The 15,314-nt window shown below is 42.9% G+C and overlaps 1 protein-coding gene across 1 annotated transcript in view; it reads left to right on the forward strand.

Annotated features, from left to right (window-relative positions):
• The window catches only part of LOC135186555 (ALK tyrosine kinase receptor-like), a 203,259-nt gene that overhangs the window by 132,865 nt on the left and 55,080 nt on the right, over nt 1-15,314 (forward strand). Inside the window, exons 7-8 of the mRNA XM_064164356.1 lie at nt 11,205-11,299; nt 13,306-13,446. Coding sequence (XP_064020426.1) covers nt 11,205-11,299; nt 13,306-13,446 — 236 coding nt within the window. The remainder of the gene's footprint in view (nt 1-11,204; nt 11,300-13,305; nt 13,447-15,314) is intronic.

The following is a 15,314-nucleotide window of genomic DNA, read 5'->3' on the forward strand; positions in this document are numbered from 1 at the left end:
TATTCACAGAAAATGCACTGTTTTAATTATTTTCCACCCCAATTGATTTAGTTGAAACTAGTCTTTCCTGGGAAGAAAGAAATCTCCTGTGAGATACTGCAGATGTCCTTCTCACCATCTCAAAACTTTCTTGGGAAATCTGGCCCAGTGTACAAATTAAGAAGGAACTCTATGGAAGCATATACCAAAGTGGTACAGTGGAGAGTGCAGTATATAAACTTGGGAGAGAAATGACAGTTTTCATGAACTGTAAAAAGTATTTAATTGATGTGAACACAGTGCTGGTGCTGCTGAGATCTTGCTGTGCCTATACTTTCTTAATTGGTTCCTATGTCAGTCACTCTGAGGGTCTGTGTTAGAAGCAGCATGACATCACATATATTCCTACAGGAGGAAGTGAAACTTTAAATCACCTCACTGAGTCTGGAATAAAGCACACTAGTGTAGCTGTTCCACACAAATCTGAAGCACATTCCATTGTGATTGGGAAGATGAGTGGAAAGTGCTATTAATAGCAAGATAATATGCTCTAAAAGCCTTCAAAATCATACATGTTGAAAAGCTGCTTAGCCATAATTTCCATGTTTGGCTTACAACATTTCAAAAAATCATTAGGAAGACTTGCAGGAAATTAAATCAGCTCTATCTTTAGCAACAGACATTTCTTAAATGTTTGATATTCCTCAGGCTGTTGGAGGAAATAATATTTTTGGCAGAAAATCACAGCTAGAACTATTCAGGTGATTTGGTAAGGACAGAAAGTAGGAGAGAGTATGACAAAGAAGCTAAACTGGGACTAGAGATGTGTTAGATTCTAGTACTGCATTAGCCTGGGCAACCCTGTACACATGCTTTAATTTCCACAAAGGACAGGATTGTCTTCTTTCATACAGAATCATAGAATGTCAGGTTGGAAGGGACCCAAAGGACCATCTGGTCCAACCATTCCTGGTCATAGTATAGTTTAAACAAGATGACCCAGCATCCCATTTCCTCCCACTTGATCCTTAGGAGAGCATCCCATTGTAATGTCACCCTGTGTGAGGCCCTGCCTTTTCTGTCTGGAGTCAAAGGAGGCTGATGTCCTGGCTTTATTGCATCTTCCCAAAGGTAGCTGTCCTTCCTCACTCTGGAAGGTGCTGGCAAAGCAGTCTTGAGGGTCAGCTCCTGCGGTGTGTGCATTAACAGAGCTGTAACCCAATTCCACATGCTCGTTATCTTCTGTGTGTGAGAGGAAAGGCAAACTGCCTGGAGGGCATCAAAACAGCCGCAGTTAAAGAAGCCAGTTGTGGGCAACAGTTCCTTGAACTGTTGGATGAACAGGTTATACTTACCAGAGGCAAAAGGCAGTCTCCAAAGCTGCTGCCTTTTAACTTGCCACTGAAATACAGTCCGTGTGAACTAACTATCCATGCTGTGCTTGTATTGACCACCATGAAATCAGCTACCCCACACTGAAGGATGTATTACCTGGAAACCAGACAACCTGCACAAATTAGTGAGAGCTAGAGAACTGGGCACATTTTACACATTCGTGCACAGCTTAAGTGTTTGGGTCAAGAGCAGAGAACTGAGTTATTGTAAAATTGCTTTAGTTATTATTTTATGAAACTGTATTTATTTGCATCCAGCTCTGGAGCCCCCAATACAAGAAGGACATGGATCTGTTGGAGAGGGGTCACAGAGATGGTCAGAAGGCTGGAGCACCTCTCCTACAAGAATAGGCTGAGAGAGTTGAGATTGTTTAGTCTGAGGAAGAGAAGGCTCCAGAGACACCTTAATAGCAGCCTCCTAGTACCTGAAGTGGGCTACAGGAAAGCTGGAGAGAGACTTTTTGTAAGGGCCTGTAGTGACTGGGCAAGAGGCAATGAGTTTAAACTACAGCAAGGTGGATTGAGATTGAAGGTTAGGGAGAAATTCTTTCTATGAGGCTGGTGAGACACTGGAATGAGTTGTCTAGAGAAGCTGTGGACACCTCTTCCCTGGAAGTGGTGAAGACCAGGCTGGATGTGGCTTTGATCACCCTGGTCTAGTGGAAGGTGTCCCTGCCCATGGCAGGAGGGTTGGAACTAGATGATCTTTAAGGACCCTTCCATCTCAAGCAATTCTCTGATTCTGTGATGGAAATTGTTCTGCAATGGTAAGCAATGAGCCTGGTGAGTTCTTTGTTAACTTGACAGAAGTGCAAGCAGGAAACAGAGCTTTGAAAGGTCTGGTTTAGTTGGTAGTTTGGCTTTGCTTTTTTTATACATTTGGTTTTGCTTAGTGCGTAAATGTAAGCTTGTATTTTAATAATGATATGGGAATGGGACAGCAAGAGCAGCCAGAAGCCTGATGTAATTGGAAATGAGTGATTTGCCTAGCTACTAATTAGACATTCTGTTAGTTTATCAGGTTTATTAAGGTATATCACATAGACAAAATACAAATACATGTAGCAGAGTGATTCTCTGGAGCTTACCTGTAGGCTAATGCTTATTATCACAAATTTGCCTGGCAGCTCTTCTGCTACACAGTGGAAGAGGTGGAAAAGGATTACCTCAAATAGTCTGAAACCTGTCTAGAAAGGTAATGTTCCTAGAAAGAAATTCTAACTCTTCTCATTTATGCTTCATTGGTGAAGCTGAGGCCATTCATGTGGAACAACCCATGTTCTGTGGGTCTGTCTGCCACCTGTTTGGAGTTGCCTAGAAATGGATCCCATATAAGGCAAGTTCAGCTCTAGTCTTCTGAGATCTATATTCAGTGCTAAATCCACTCTTTCGTTCAAAGATTTCACTGTCATTTCTTTGAGAGAAACTTGGTGATTATTACCAGCAACCTGTTCACTCTCTACCCAGTCTTATGATAGAAGAAGATTGTACAGAGATGTGAAATGAACGTGAGTGCGCCTGCTGGTTAGAAAGGTTTCTTTGGCTTCCTTTCATAGTTGTTGGTTTGGGGTTTGTTTGGTTTAGTTGTTCTTTTTTTTGGGAGGGGGTTGGGGGGATTTTGTTGGTGGTGGTTGGTTGGGTTTTTGTTTTGTTTTGTGGGTGGTTTTGGTTGGTTGTTGTTGTTTTGGGGTTTGATTTGGTTCTTGTTGTTTGTTGGTTTGGGGTTTTTTATGGTGGTGGTGAGGGTTTTTGATTGTTTGGGGTTTCTTGGCATTAGAAAGTCTAAATTTGTAGTCTGTTTTGTAGTAGTGGCTGAATCTCAGCATCACAGGATGTTAAGGGCTGGAAGTGACCTCTGGAGATCATCAAGTCCGACCCCCCTGCCAGAGCAGGACCACATAATCTATTGCAGGTCACACAGGGACACATCCAGACAGGTCCTGAAAGTCTCCAGAGAAAGACACTCCAAAACAGCTCTCTGGGGAGCCTGTTGCAATGCTCCACAACCCTTACAGTAAAGAAGTTCTTCCTTATGTTGAAGTGGAACTTCCTATGTTGTAGCTTGCACCCATTACTCTTTGTCCTATCACAGGGCACAAGTGAGCAGAGGTTGTCTCTTCCTTTTTGATACCTAGGACTCATATTTATAAACATTTATTAGATCCCTTCTAAGTCTTCTTCTCTCCAGACTAAAAAGATGGGTGAAGGAGGAGTGAGCTTCCTCAATGTCCCTAGAAACTAAATTTGCAGTCACAAGTAGCAGCACCATTTCCCTTGCCATTGGCAGTCGGACTAGGTGCTGTGTCCTTTTAACAGGGTAGGACATTCAGAAAGTAAAAACAATAATTTTCTTTTGATCTCATTGTGCTCAGAGTGCTTCAAAATTATCTTCTTGCTGATGAGCTTCTCCTGAACACAGACTGCTTGATTTTTTTTGTGTTGGAAGAGAAGAATGTGACTTACCTGAGGAAGAAAACAAAAAATCTACAGACTTAAGCTCCCCCAAAAGGTGGTATTCCATTGCAACAACTCAAAAATCATATCCAGATGATTGTGCTTAAGTTACCCCAAAAGGTGATATTCCATGCAGCAACTCAAAAATCATATCCAGATGATTGTGCTTTCTCTAAACTGGCTTCTTTGCCTCTTTCGTCTTGCTGACTTGCTGGATTTTTATGAAGTAGACTAGTGCCCATCAGTTTCCCATCTTTATATCAAAATGGGTTTTCCTTTCAGTCTTTGGAACTGAGGTCCTTTGTTCTGTCTGGCTTCTTTAGCAGCTCTGATCTCAATGGCAGTCAAAGCAGCTGGGGACCCTCTCACTTACTGCTGCAGTAAAAAGAGCAGTGAAATCTGTCTCATAGTCACATAGCTCTGCTGTATTTCTTCCAGCTGCAGCTAAGCACTTTTTTTGTCTATTAATATGTTCTTCCTTTTCTGTCTCTTCTTCACACTCCTTTCACTTTTTCTTTCCAGTAAATTTGTGGGCATCAGGGTTCAAAGAAAAAGGAAAGTTCCTGGCAACATTTTGTACCCAAAGATTTGTGTGTCCCCTGTTATTCCTGAACTATTCTGCTATGATGAAACAAGGACCTTCCACGGAAAGCAGTCATATGTCTTCCTATACATTACTGCCTATCTATTAACTGGTCTCATCTACCCCCCAGGTCTCTTTCTTCTTATATACATCCAAGAAGCCTCTGATGCTCTGATGTAGTCCCATATCACTTTGATAAAAACAAAGTGAGATTTCATGTCCATATCACTGCTCTTCCGCTTTGTAGCTTTAACAATGTCTGCTACTGTCCTCCTTCTGAAATAGACTTATTCTGCTGATGGCTTTTTTGTTCATCTGAGCAAAGGGTGATAGCTTGTGCAGAGTACCTGTGGCAGATTTTGTACGTGCATGTAGTCTGCGTGGTTGCCTTTAATTACACCTTTGATCCTCAACTTTTATTCCCAGCTATTAAGTAACCTGCTGCATGGAAATTTTGTCACTGTAACTGAGTTTGGTTAACATGCTTATATTTCTACAAATAATCTCATTCCATCTAAGTATGTCTTTTATCCCAAATAGTAAGTATTCCTTTGTGAAGTGAGCTAACAATGCATCATTTGTAACAGAGAAGTTAATGGGAACCTGGATGCAATAAGGGTTAGTGACCTGAAACTTCTCCATCCCATAAGTACCTTGATCTCAAGCAGGTTCAGCCATAATTATTTTAGCTAGGTAGAGAAATCAGTTCCATCAGAGGCAAAACATTACGAGTTATGAAATGGGGTCTGTATGTACAGGCACGCTGTGATCCTGGCACTGCATGGGGGATTGAGTACAAAGGAGATTAACGTTCAGTCTGGGTTAATAATCCCTATCCTTCTGGTAAAAAAGGGGGGAAAAAAAGAAAAAGAGTTATTATGAACCTTTCTAAAATAATGGCATGAAGATGGCTGCCTGAGTCTGGCTAATGGAAAGCTAAAGTGTCTGTATGAGCCAGGGACAGTATTTGGGTGGAATTTGGAGTTGTTACTGAAGGGAGAGAGCTGCAGAACTGGCATAAAATTTGTTTTTAAAGGTCTTCACTTCAAGGACAGTGTTTTTTATTTCCCTCTGTGCAGAAGAGGATATAATACACCCAAAACCTAACTTTTCTGTGTGACAAAACCTAAGAGTAGGTGAGATAAGCAAAAAGGTTTGTCCTCACAGGGGCTGTACACACGTACCTATAGATATATTGTCATATTTTTAGCTCTGTGTTTCCCTTTATAAATAAGCCCCAGACTGAGGGGAATCAGCCTTCTGTTAGGGTGAAGGGGGGGGGAAAGTAAGCAGAAAGATCAAGCTGAACAGAAAACCTGAGATGAGTTACTAAAGCTCAAATACTCACCACACTGAAACAGAATCATAGAATCATAGAATGGCCTGGGTTGGAAGGGACTTCCAAAGGTCATAGTCCAACCCCCTCTGCAGTCAACAGGGACATCCTCAACTAGATCAGGCTGCCCAGAGCCCTGCTGAGCCTCACCTTGAATTATCTCCAGGGGTGGGGCCTCAACTACATTCCTGGACAACCTGTTCCAGTGTTCCACTAATTTCATGGTGCAGAACTTGTTCCTAACATCCAGCCTAAATCTGCTCTTCTCTAATTTCAAACCGTTGCCCCTTGTTCTATCACTGCAGTCCTTCTGCAGCCTTCTTGCAGGCCCCCTTCAGTTAAAGGAAGGATGCTATTGTCCCTCCTCAGAGACTTTTCTTCTGCAGGTTGAACAATCCCAGCTTCCTCAGCCTGTCCTCATAGCAGAAGTGTTCCACCCCTCTGATCATTTCTGTGGCACTCCTTTGGACCTGCCCCATCAGGTCCGTGTCTTTCCTGTATTGAGGGCTCCAGATCTGGATGCAGTACTCCAGGTGAGGTCTGACCAGAGCAGAGTGAAGTGGCAGAATCACCTCTCTTAATCTGCTGGCCACAGTAATAAACCCCATGTTTCAAATATCCAGAGGAATGGGGAGTATTACAGCCTGGAAGCTTTGATGTTACCCTATTCCTGACAGATTTAACTGGCTTGCAATGTATTTGGTCCTACCTTTTAGGGACCTGCATTCAAATTTCACAGGTTGGGCCAAAGAAACAAACCAAAACAAGTGTGTTTGTTGTGCTTTGGTTGCTGTTTCTTATCTGGAGCTCAGAAGTATTTGTTCAGTAGTCACCCTTGAGTGGTTTTTGAGTTTATGTAAAACTTGTATCCTTCAGACAGCCGAGCTGATGTTCCCCAGAGGAGAGATTTGAATTGGGTTTGTTTATTTGTCCACCTGGTACAGCATTTCGCATCTGCCTCAAACAGGTTTGCTTTTTTTTTCTCCTACAAAAGGGCCTTTGGATGAGTTGCATTCACAGCTCAGCTGACACTGGACTCTGCAGGGTGGAACTTGTACTTCCCAATTCTCAAGGAACTTTTTCTTCTAGCCATGTTTCTGGGGTCAAAGAATAGATGGATAAGAAGTCATTTCAATCCGTCCTCAAATAATGTTTTTTCCAATGTCCAAGCTATTCAAGAGAGGTGGTTGAATCACCATCCCTGCTTGTATGTGAAAGCTGTCTAGATATGATGCTCAAGGATATGGTGTAGTAGTGGTCGTGGTGGAGTTGGATAATCAAATACCTATGGAATGCATTGATCAGAAGGGACCTTCAAAGGTCATCTTGTCCAGCCTCCCTGCAGTGAGCAGGGACATCCTCAGCTAGATCAGGTTGCTCAGGGCCTCATCAAGTTTGACCTTGAATGTCTCCAGGGATGGGGCCTCCATTGCCTCTCTGAGGTTTTCTACCCTGTTCTAGTGTTCTACCACCCTCATAATGAAGATCTTCCTCTAATGTCCGACTTAAACCTACCCTGCTCTAGTTTAAAACTCAATGCCTCTCACCCTATCAATACAAGCCCTTCTAAAGTCCCTCCCCAGCCTTCCTTTAGGTCTCCTTCAGATATTGAAATGCTGCTTATAAGGTCTTTCTGAAGCCTTCATTTCTCCAGTCTGAACAACCCAAACTCTCTCAGCTTGTCTTCATAGGAGAGGTGCCCCAGGCTGCTGGTCATCTTTGTGGCCCTGCTCTGGGGCCACTGTAGCAGTTCTGTGTTCTTCCTGTGCTGAGGACTCCAGAGCTGGACACAGCACTGCAGGCTAGGTCTCACCAGATCAGACAAGAGGGCAGAATCCACTCTCTCCATCTGCTGGCCACACTTTTTTTGATGCAGCTCAGGCTGCCATTGGCCTTCTGGGCTGCAAGTGCTTATTGCATGTTAAGCTTCTCATCCACCAGTTGTTGGACTTGATGATCCTGAAGTCCTTTTCCAATCACAGTGATTCTATGATTCTGTATAACAGCCATATTTTCATTCCTGTGAAGATCTCTAGCTTGCAAACATAGACTTTCATAGATTCACAGGTTATATCAAGTTGGAGTGGACCCTCAAATGTCATCTTATCCAACCCCCTGCAGTGAGCAGGGACATCTCCAACTACATCAGGCTGATCTTGAGTGTCTCCAGGGAGAGGGCTTCAATGTCATCCCTGGGCAACGTGTTCCAGTATTGTAGCATTCTCATTCTAAAGGACTTCCTCCTTATATCTGACCTTGTTGGATAAGGATTTAGATTTCATGTGAGGGAGTTGCTGGGATTTATTAGGCAGCAAAGCCATGGCAAAACTGTCCAGGTCTTATTTTACTGCTTCTGAATAATCACCTTCAGGAATACTTCACCTTCTTTCATGGCCTTCTATGACAATGTCTGTTTGCAGTGAATATGTCTGCACAGTGCTGTGAACCAGTATCTGTGCTGAATAGGTGCCAGGTGAAGCACTGGATTCACAGGCAACATACCCTACTTTGATCTGTGCAAAAGTTATCAGTGAGCTGTTGTCACCTCCAGCATTATTTTGCATCCCTGCAGTAACATATGCTTCTGGTGTTTCAATACCAGCTTCCACCAAAGTCAAAGGAAGTTGTTCTACTGATTTCAGGAATCAAACAGAAAGGCAAAAAGAAAAGGAAGGCAGCAAGGGAACGAGATTGTGGAGTTTTTTTCTGTCTCACTGATGTGTGACATTTCCATCTTCAGTTTTGATTAAACTTCCTTTAATTAGCCCATTAAGCTAAAACCACCACAGTTAATGATTGAAATGCTGGTTAACTGATGATCTGGTTCCAATGGAACTTGAAAGCCATCATATTTCTCAATTAATAGTGGCATTAAACTGGAGAAGATAAAAAGATGAACTATTTGTTGCAGAAATGCTGGTCTCAAGAGAAGGTTTGTGCTGAAACTGCGTTCAGAGTAGGGAAAATACTAGATAAATAGGCAACCTGATGGTCTCAATAGTGTTTAACATGCACTTGATTTTTGTGTTTTGAAGGCATTTCTGTCATCTTTTCTTTTTTATTCCTGGTGAGCTTCAGGAAATCTCTCAAGTGTTCTGGTCACAGTGCTCGTGAAGGTGAAATCAGCAAGGCTCTCCTAATTTTCATGATCTGTGGATAAAAGTCGAGTGCATCCTCTTGCACTCTTCTCTGGGCACAGCTAGATGGCTCTCCCTTCGAAAACTGAAAGATGAGGTCATATCATGCCTTCGTGTTCTTAGGGGCTGAGCATTTGGTGGTTCTCCTAGGAACAGCCCTTTATTGCCTGAAGAGACATGACATGAACAGTGCATCAAAAGATAACACCTTGGGGCATGAAGCTTAGATTCTGCCAAAGAAATTGCCTGAAGCTATCTTCAGAAGTATTTAGTTGCCTAGAGGTATAAAGAAGCTGCAGTAGTCATCCTTGGAGAAGTCTGTCTCTTCTTTTATGCAACCTGAGCTAAAGTCAGCAGAAGTGGAGAGAAAAGCTGACATGGAGAAATTGCTTATTTGTCTGTGTAATTCATTTCCCAGCCTCAGTTCAGCACTTTACAAACATAAATACACACCAAAATGTTCACATCTCCAAGTGGCATTTAATGTGCACCCTCAGGAAACAGACTGAAGATCAAATGCCTCTGACCCTTCAGTTCCAGTGGTTCCTTGAGTGTAGCACTAAGGTTCACTGTGTGCAGGTCATTGATTTTTAGACACAGCCCACTGAAAGACATGAAGCTGAATCTGTTTCCAGCTTAGCTCTTCCTGAAGGTTTCAACAGCACACAACAGGGAGGGAGAAGCTTCTGCTGAGTTTACAGCCTGAAGTAGGTGCTGGCTCTCTGTAACACACCAGACTGTAGCCTCTGGTGGTTCAGGACCTATTTCGTGTAAGGCTCGAGTCATTTCACCTGCTGGCAGAGTGGCTTAGAAGGAAGAGTAGAGAAGAGCTCACATTGTCTGTCCCAACAGCTTTTGTTTAAGACTCACGTGGCATGTCTTGAACTGAACTGAACAGCCTATGTTTAAGCTAGAGGTTGTAACTTCATTTGAAGTGTTGTGAGATGTCAGCTCTGGAGGAAATGGTGGAAGGAGGCAGAGGAGGGAGAGACAATGCGGTTGAAAGCCAGTTTAATATGCAAGACTTTTGTTTTCCTTTCAGTTCTCCTCTTACCTTCAATGGGTTGCAGGTATACCAAGACTGCAAGATTTCTGGCAAAGTTATGCTGCAGTCACACTTTGTATGGATTAGGAAGGCAAAAAAATACACTTGTGATCTTCAGATTTGTTTGGATATAGCTTCCACCTTTTGAGCTGGTAGAGATGGAGCTTTAGCAAGGAAAATGATGTCTTGCTGTTTGGAGTTTCCTTTGATGCTAAGGATGCTCCTCCTTCATATCCACTGTTCTTTGTGTCAATCACTTGCTCTTTTATAGCAGCTGCTCATGTCTTTAGAACATTAAAAGCCCATTTTTTAAGAAGTTTCTCCATATGTCCAATGCATATCTCCAAGGAGTGAGAAACTTCAGTGTTGAAGCATCATTGTTTTGCTTTACCAGAAATAAAGAAGGAACATAGTAACTCTACCAACTCTCTCTGTTATGGATGGACACTGTTCTGTTGCACCTTTCAGAGGCTGCCAGGAGTTTTTCCTGTTTGAAGGTTTTGTTTTGGTCAGATCAGCTTTTTTGTAGCTTTTTCTGTAGCTTAACAAGACCACCAGTTGCAGAAGACAACACTTCAATCCAGACATGTTCAAAAGACACATATATCCCTGGAGTCTGTTTTAGCTTATACAAGTTTCACCATCATCTCTGGTGGTAGAGCTGTGCTGACTGCTCCTGATAACTTTCTTTTCTTCTAAATGCCTGGAAGAAAACAAAGGTATCAGGAGTAGTCAGTGTGGGCTTACCAAGGGGAAATCATGCTTGACTAATCTGATAGCCTTCTGTGATGAGTGCCTAACTGGGTAGATGAAGGAGGAGCAGCAGATGTTGTGTACCATTTAACACTGTCTCCCATAACATCCTCATAGGTAAGCTCAGGAAGTGTGAGTTAGATGAGTGGACTTTGAGATGGGTTGAGAATTGACTAAACAACTGAACTCAGACAGTTATGGTCAGGGGTACAGAGTCCAGTTGGAGAGAAACCTAATGAAATTCAGGGGACTTTATTTTCTGTCATCTCTTACACACACACACTTATACCTACTTTAGGCTGTATGTCCCTCAAGGGCAAAAGAGCTTTCTTCTTTTTTCTCTCTGCCTATATTCCCATACAACTCCCTTCCTCAGATCATCTTCGCCTGTTAGGGGTGAGGATACTTTCTCTGTCAATTTTTTAACCTGAAAAGAAGAGCTTTTTTCCCCATTCTAAAACTGCTTTAATTACAAAGACATCTCTTTAACAGAATTTAATCCCTGTTCTTCCAATCTGTGCAGGTTTTGGTTTCAGATCGTCGCTTCATGGGAAGAAGGATCTGATGCCTTTATTGCTTTTGACAATGTCTCCCTTAGTCTGGACTGTTATTTAACAAGTAAGTTTTCCTTTTATCTATAAGTGGCTTGCCTTTTAATGGCCATTTAATTGAGATTCAGGAAGGGGTTGAAGCTGTGGGGAAGGGATTGTGTGGTTTTGTCTTCAAAAGACTCTAGAAATGTGAAGGTATGTTTCAGAAATAACTATGCTCAGAAGGAGGAGCCAGCTATGAATGGTTTTCAAGTCAGGCAGCAATTGGGTAGTAAGACATATGGTGTGGGAGAGTCAGCTTCCAGCTGAGACAGTAGCATCACCTATCCGCCCAGGATGATGGGGAAGCCAATCTGTGATTATAGAGTTCCACATGGCCTGATTTGCTGTGTGACAATGATCAAAATGAATGGCATTTGGACTCTGGCTAGGAGAAGACAAGACATCCTGTGACTGACACTAACTTTGCAATAACATTGGGCACAATACCCCAGTTAAATTAGAACAAGGTGATTTGATTTGGACTGACATGCTTTTAATTCTGAATCAGAAACCAGGGTCTTCACTCTTTTGTACTCTTGGGAAGTATTTGGATTCTGATCCAGACTTTGTGATTGACTGTCCTCTAGAATATGCCCAGTCTGTAGCTCTGCTGCCAGATTTCACTCCATTTAGGTTTTATTGAACGTTTGTGTCTGGCTCATCTTTCGTACTCTCATGCACAGTGAATTGCTTAATTTGTAAATGTGTTCAATGATCTGTCACTCCATACCTCAGTCCAACAACTTGCATGAGGGCTGGAGGATTGCTGCTGTGAACACATGAAACTTCCATTTTGGCTTGGCAGTAGAACTTACTTGTGTTCCTTCATCTCTAATCAAGGGTTAGGTCCAGGCTAGCAACTAAACCATGACAAATGCTCTCTGTGAACCCCTTTTCCTTCCCAGTAGGAAAGAGAAATGGAATAAGGGGCAGAGACTGAAAAGAGACTTGAAAGAAAGAAAACTAAACCAGCTTTAATGAAAATAAATATACAAGCAACATGAAACCAACCACTCTGATGTCAGTGACATCGCTGCCACCACTGATGCTGAGGCAGACACTGGGGAAGTGTCTAGGCTCAGCAGCAGATATGAACCAGATTCAGGAGCTGGATTCAGGAATGCACAGATTGGGATTGAAGGCAGGACAGAGTCCTTCTCAGACAGCAGCCATTGAAGAAGAGGCTTGACCCTGGTGATCCCTCAGCTTTATCCTGAATATGGTGTCCATGGAATGGATTCCCTTCCCTTGTGCAGTTTAGAGTCATGTGTCTTGTTTGCTCCTCCACACAAGTGTGACACCCAAATGTGGTACACAAGGTTTAGCAGAGTTGTTGGTTTCTGTAAGAGCAAGCATAAGAGCCTTTTGCATATCAATCCTTAGTAGCAACTGAGAAGCAGACCGGTAACTAGAAGCAGTAGAAGCCTGCAAATATCTACCAGTAACTTCAGAAGGTGCCTTCACTTAGAAGAGACTGAGCAGAGAAGTCACAGAAGAAGCTACCACCTTTATAGCCATGCCCAGTCTGAAAACCTCTAAGCTACTTCTTCACCTAACAGCAGTCAGAATGTTTCACCTGCTTTGTGTGATGTTAATTTGCATTGGCTGGGGTCTCAATCTTGCCATCTACACAGTAGTTCCCCTTTGCTTCAGTACAATGTACCTCAGGTTGCAGTATTCTAAAGAGATCTTAAGGTTAGGCTGTAATTTTAAAAGGATTGCACATACTTCTGCTGGCTGTGAGACAAACTTTCTAATAGCTGCTAAAGACTGTATTTTGGTTTTCTGCTTTGTGACTTGGTTCTCTTACTGTTCTGCCCACCACTCATTCCTGTTTGTTTTTCTTTTGGCATAGTTCCTATAGCAGCAATAGCAAGTCAGTCTGCCCTTTTAATAGTGTTCTGTCTGGTAGATGCAGGCTCTCATCTTCAGCAGAGAAGCCTGCAGCCCTTAATTTAGCTTCAGGTTTGGATTGCATACCGACTCAACCACCCTCAATGATAAACTGATCTGTGACTTCTTATTTTCTAGTCAGTGGAGAGAAGACACCGAGAAGTGCCACTCCAGACTCAAGCAATTTGCTTACCGGTAGAGGTGGCCAGAAGTTTGCGTGGGGACAGAAGCTTCTGGGAAATCTGCAGCTCAACACTGCCCCCATTTCTGGTCCAGCAGGTAATTCTCCCTTCTGAGAAGCATTTTCAGATAGCAGAGATTTCTAACTAGTATGGATTTCAGTTTGATGTGGCTAAATGCAATATGATTCCTTTGTTTCGTTGTACCAAAGCCTTTCTTCAGAGATTTTCCCAAGTCTCCTACAAACAAACCAAAACAAAACAAGGTCTAGAAAGCAATTACCTTTAGCTGTTAACTGTAACTGGGATTTTGATTGCAAGCTGATGAAAGAAAAAACAGTAAGAGCTTCTTCTTGAAGTAAAAGTGCTTTTAAACTGGAAAGCAGGTTTGTTTGGTGATGTGGTTACATAAGAACAGGAAGGAATCAAAACAAAGTGTCCCAATAGACTGAGTCCAGCATGTGGTAACCTGAATGCCCATCTCTAGTTGACATATGCTTGGTTTGAAATAAGATGACTTTGCTCTTTTTGTAGTAATATTTTCCATGTCTATGTGAAGGAATACAGCATTGGACTTTGTTTTAAAACCATGCCTTTTGGTTAGTTAGAAATGTTGGTCTTGTATGGATTCAAATCTCCCTTCCCCACCACCACCAAGTATCACTGTCTCCCAGATGTTTGTCTTCCCTCTCCCAGGCTTGCCCACACATTCAATGTCTGCTTCAGGCTCTACACCTGAATTACTGTTTCAATCTGCTTCTTTCCCTCCTTTTTGCCAGCTTTCTTTCTTGATTTTGTTTGGGTGGCCACAACCTTTAGTCTGCCTGAGGAGCAAAGCTTCCTGCAGAAATGAGGGATAACTACAGGAGAGAGGAACACTTGCTACAGCTGTCACCCCAGCACTATGTGCAACTTTTTCTCCTTACTTAGGGCTAGCTAGTTACCTACCAGTTGGAAATAGCACCCCTTCTAAGGCAGCAAACAGGAGTGTCATGGGTATATAACTCCTTCACTTTGTCAATAAGCTTAGGAATTTGTTCTTGCTGCCTCCTCCTCTCTTGCTCTTCCACCTTAGAAAGACTTCTAAGTTATGTTTCACTTTGCTACCTGCAGTGTAGTGTTGAAGTACATGAACTAGCAGTGTCAGCTCAGATACCAACAGCTGTCTGTTCAGTGGGGTCAGAGGCTCCACACAGCCTTCAAAGCCTGCCTGAAAAATGGATGTGTTAGCCCATTCCGTGCTGCCTCAGCAAGGCAGCTGCTGGAACCTGAACTCTCTTGTGAATCATAGAATCATAGAAAGGCTTGAGTTGGAAGGGACCTTAAAGATGTCTAGTTCCAACCTTCCTGGCACAGGCAAGACCAGCAAGACCAGGCTCCCACTAGAGCAGATTGCACCATCCAGCCTGCTCTTCAGTGCTTTCAGGAACAAGGCATCCACAACTTCTGTGGGCAACCTGTTCCAGTGTCTCACCACCCTCACTATAAGGAACTTCCTCCTGATGTCCAGTCTAAACCTACCCTGCTCTAGTTTAAAATCATTGCCCCTTGTCCTGTCACCACAGGCCCTTATAAATGGATGGAGCAAGCGCCAGCAAAGGAGGCTGGTGATGCAACCTTCAGTGTGGGCCAAGAGTTGCCATCAAGTCGAGTTGGTTGATACTTGGTGTTCTGAGCATCATACAGCAGGAAAAATGGAGGAGCACTGACAGAAATTTCAGGAGAATGAGTCAGAGCCTCTATGAGAGGATACTGAACTGAGTGAACCTGTGCTTTAGCTCTGAAGGTTGTATCTAGCTCTGTTGTAGACATTGTGTGTGAGCTTGGGCTGGTCACAAAGGTATCATTTCCGAAAAGACATTTTCCTCCTCCAAAGATCCTTCAAAATTTTCCCTTCAATATCTGTGTCTCCATTTCCTGCCTGTAAGTGAAGCCATCTTTTGCTTTCATATGCTTCCAGCATTGCCC

This window comes from Pogoniulus pusillus, chromosome 25, assembly GCF_015220805.1.
Source record: "Pogoniulus pusillus isolate bPogPus1 chromosome 25, bPogPus1.pri, whole genome shotgun sequence".
Taxonomy (NCBI): Eukaryota; Metazoa; Chordata; class Aves; order Piciformes; family Lybiidae; genus Pogoniulus; species Pogoniulus pusillus.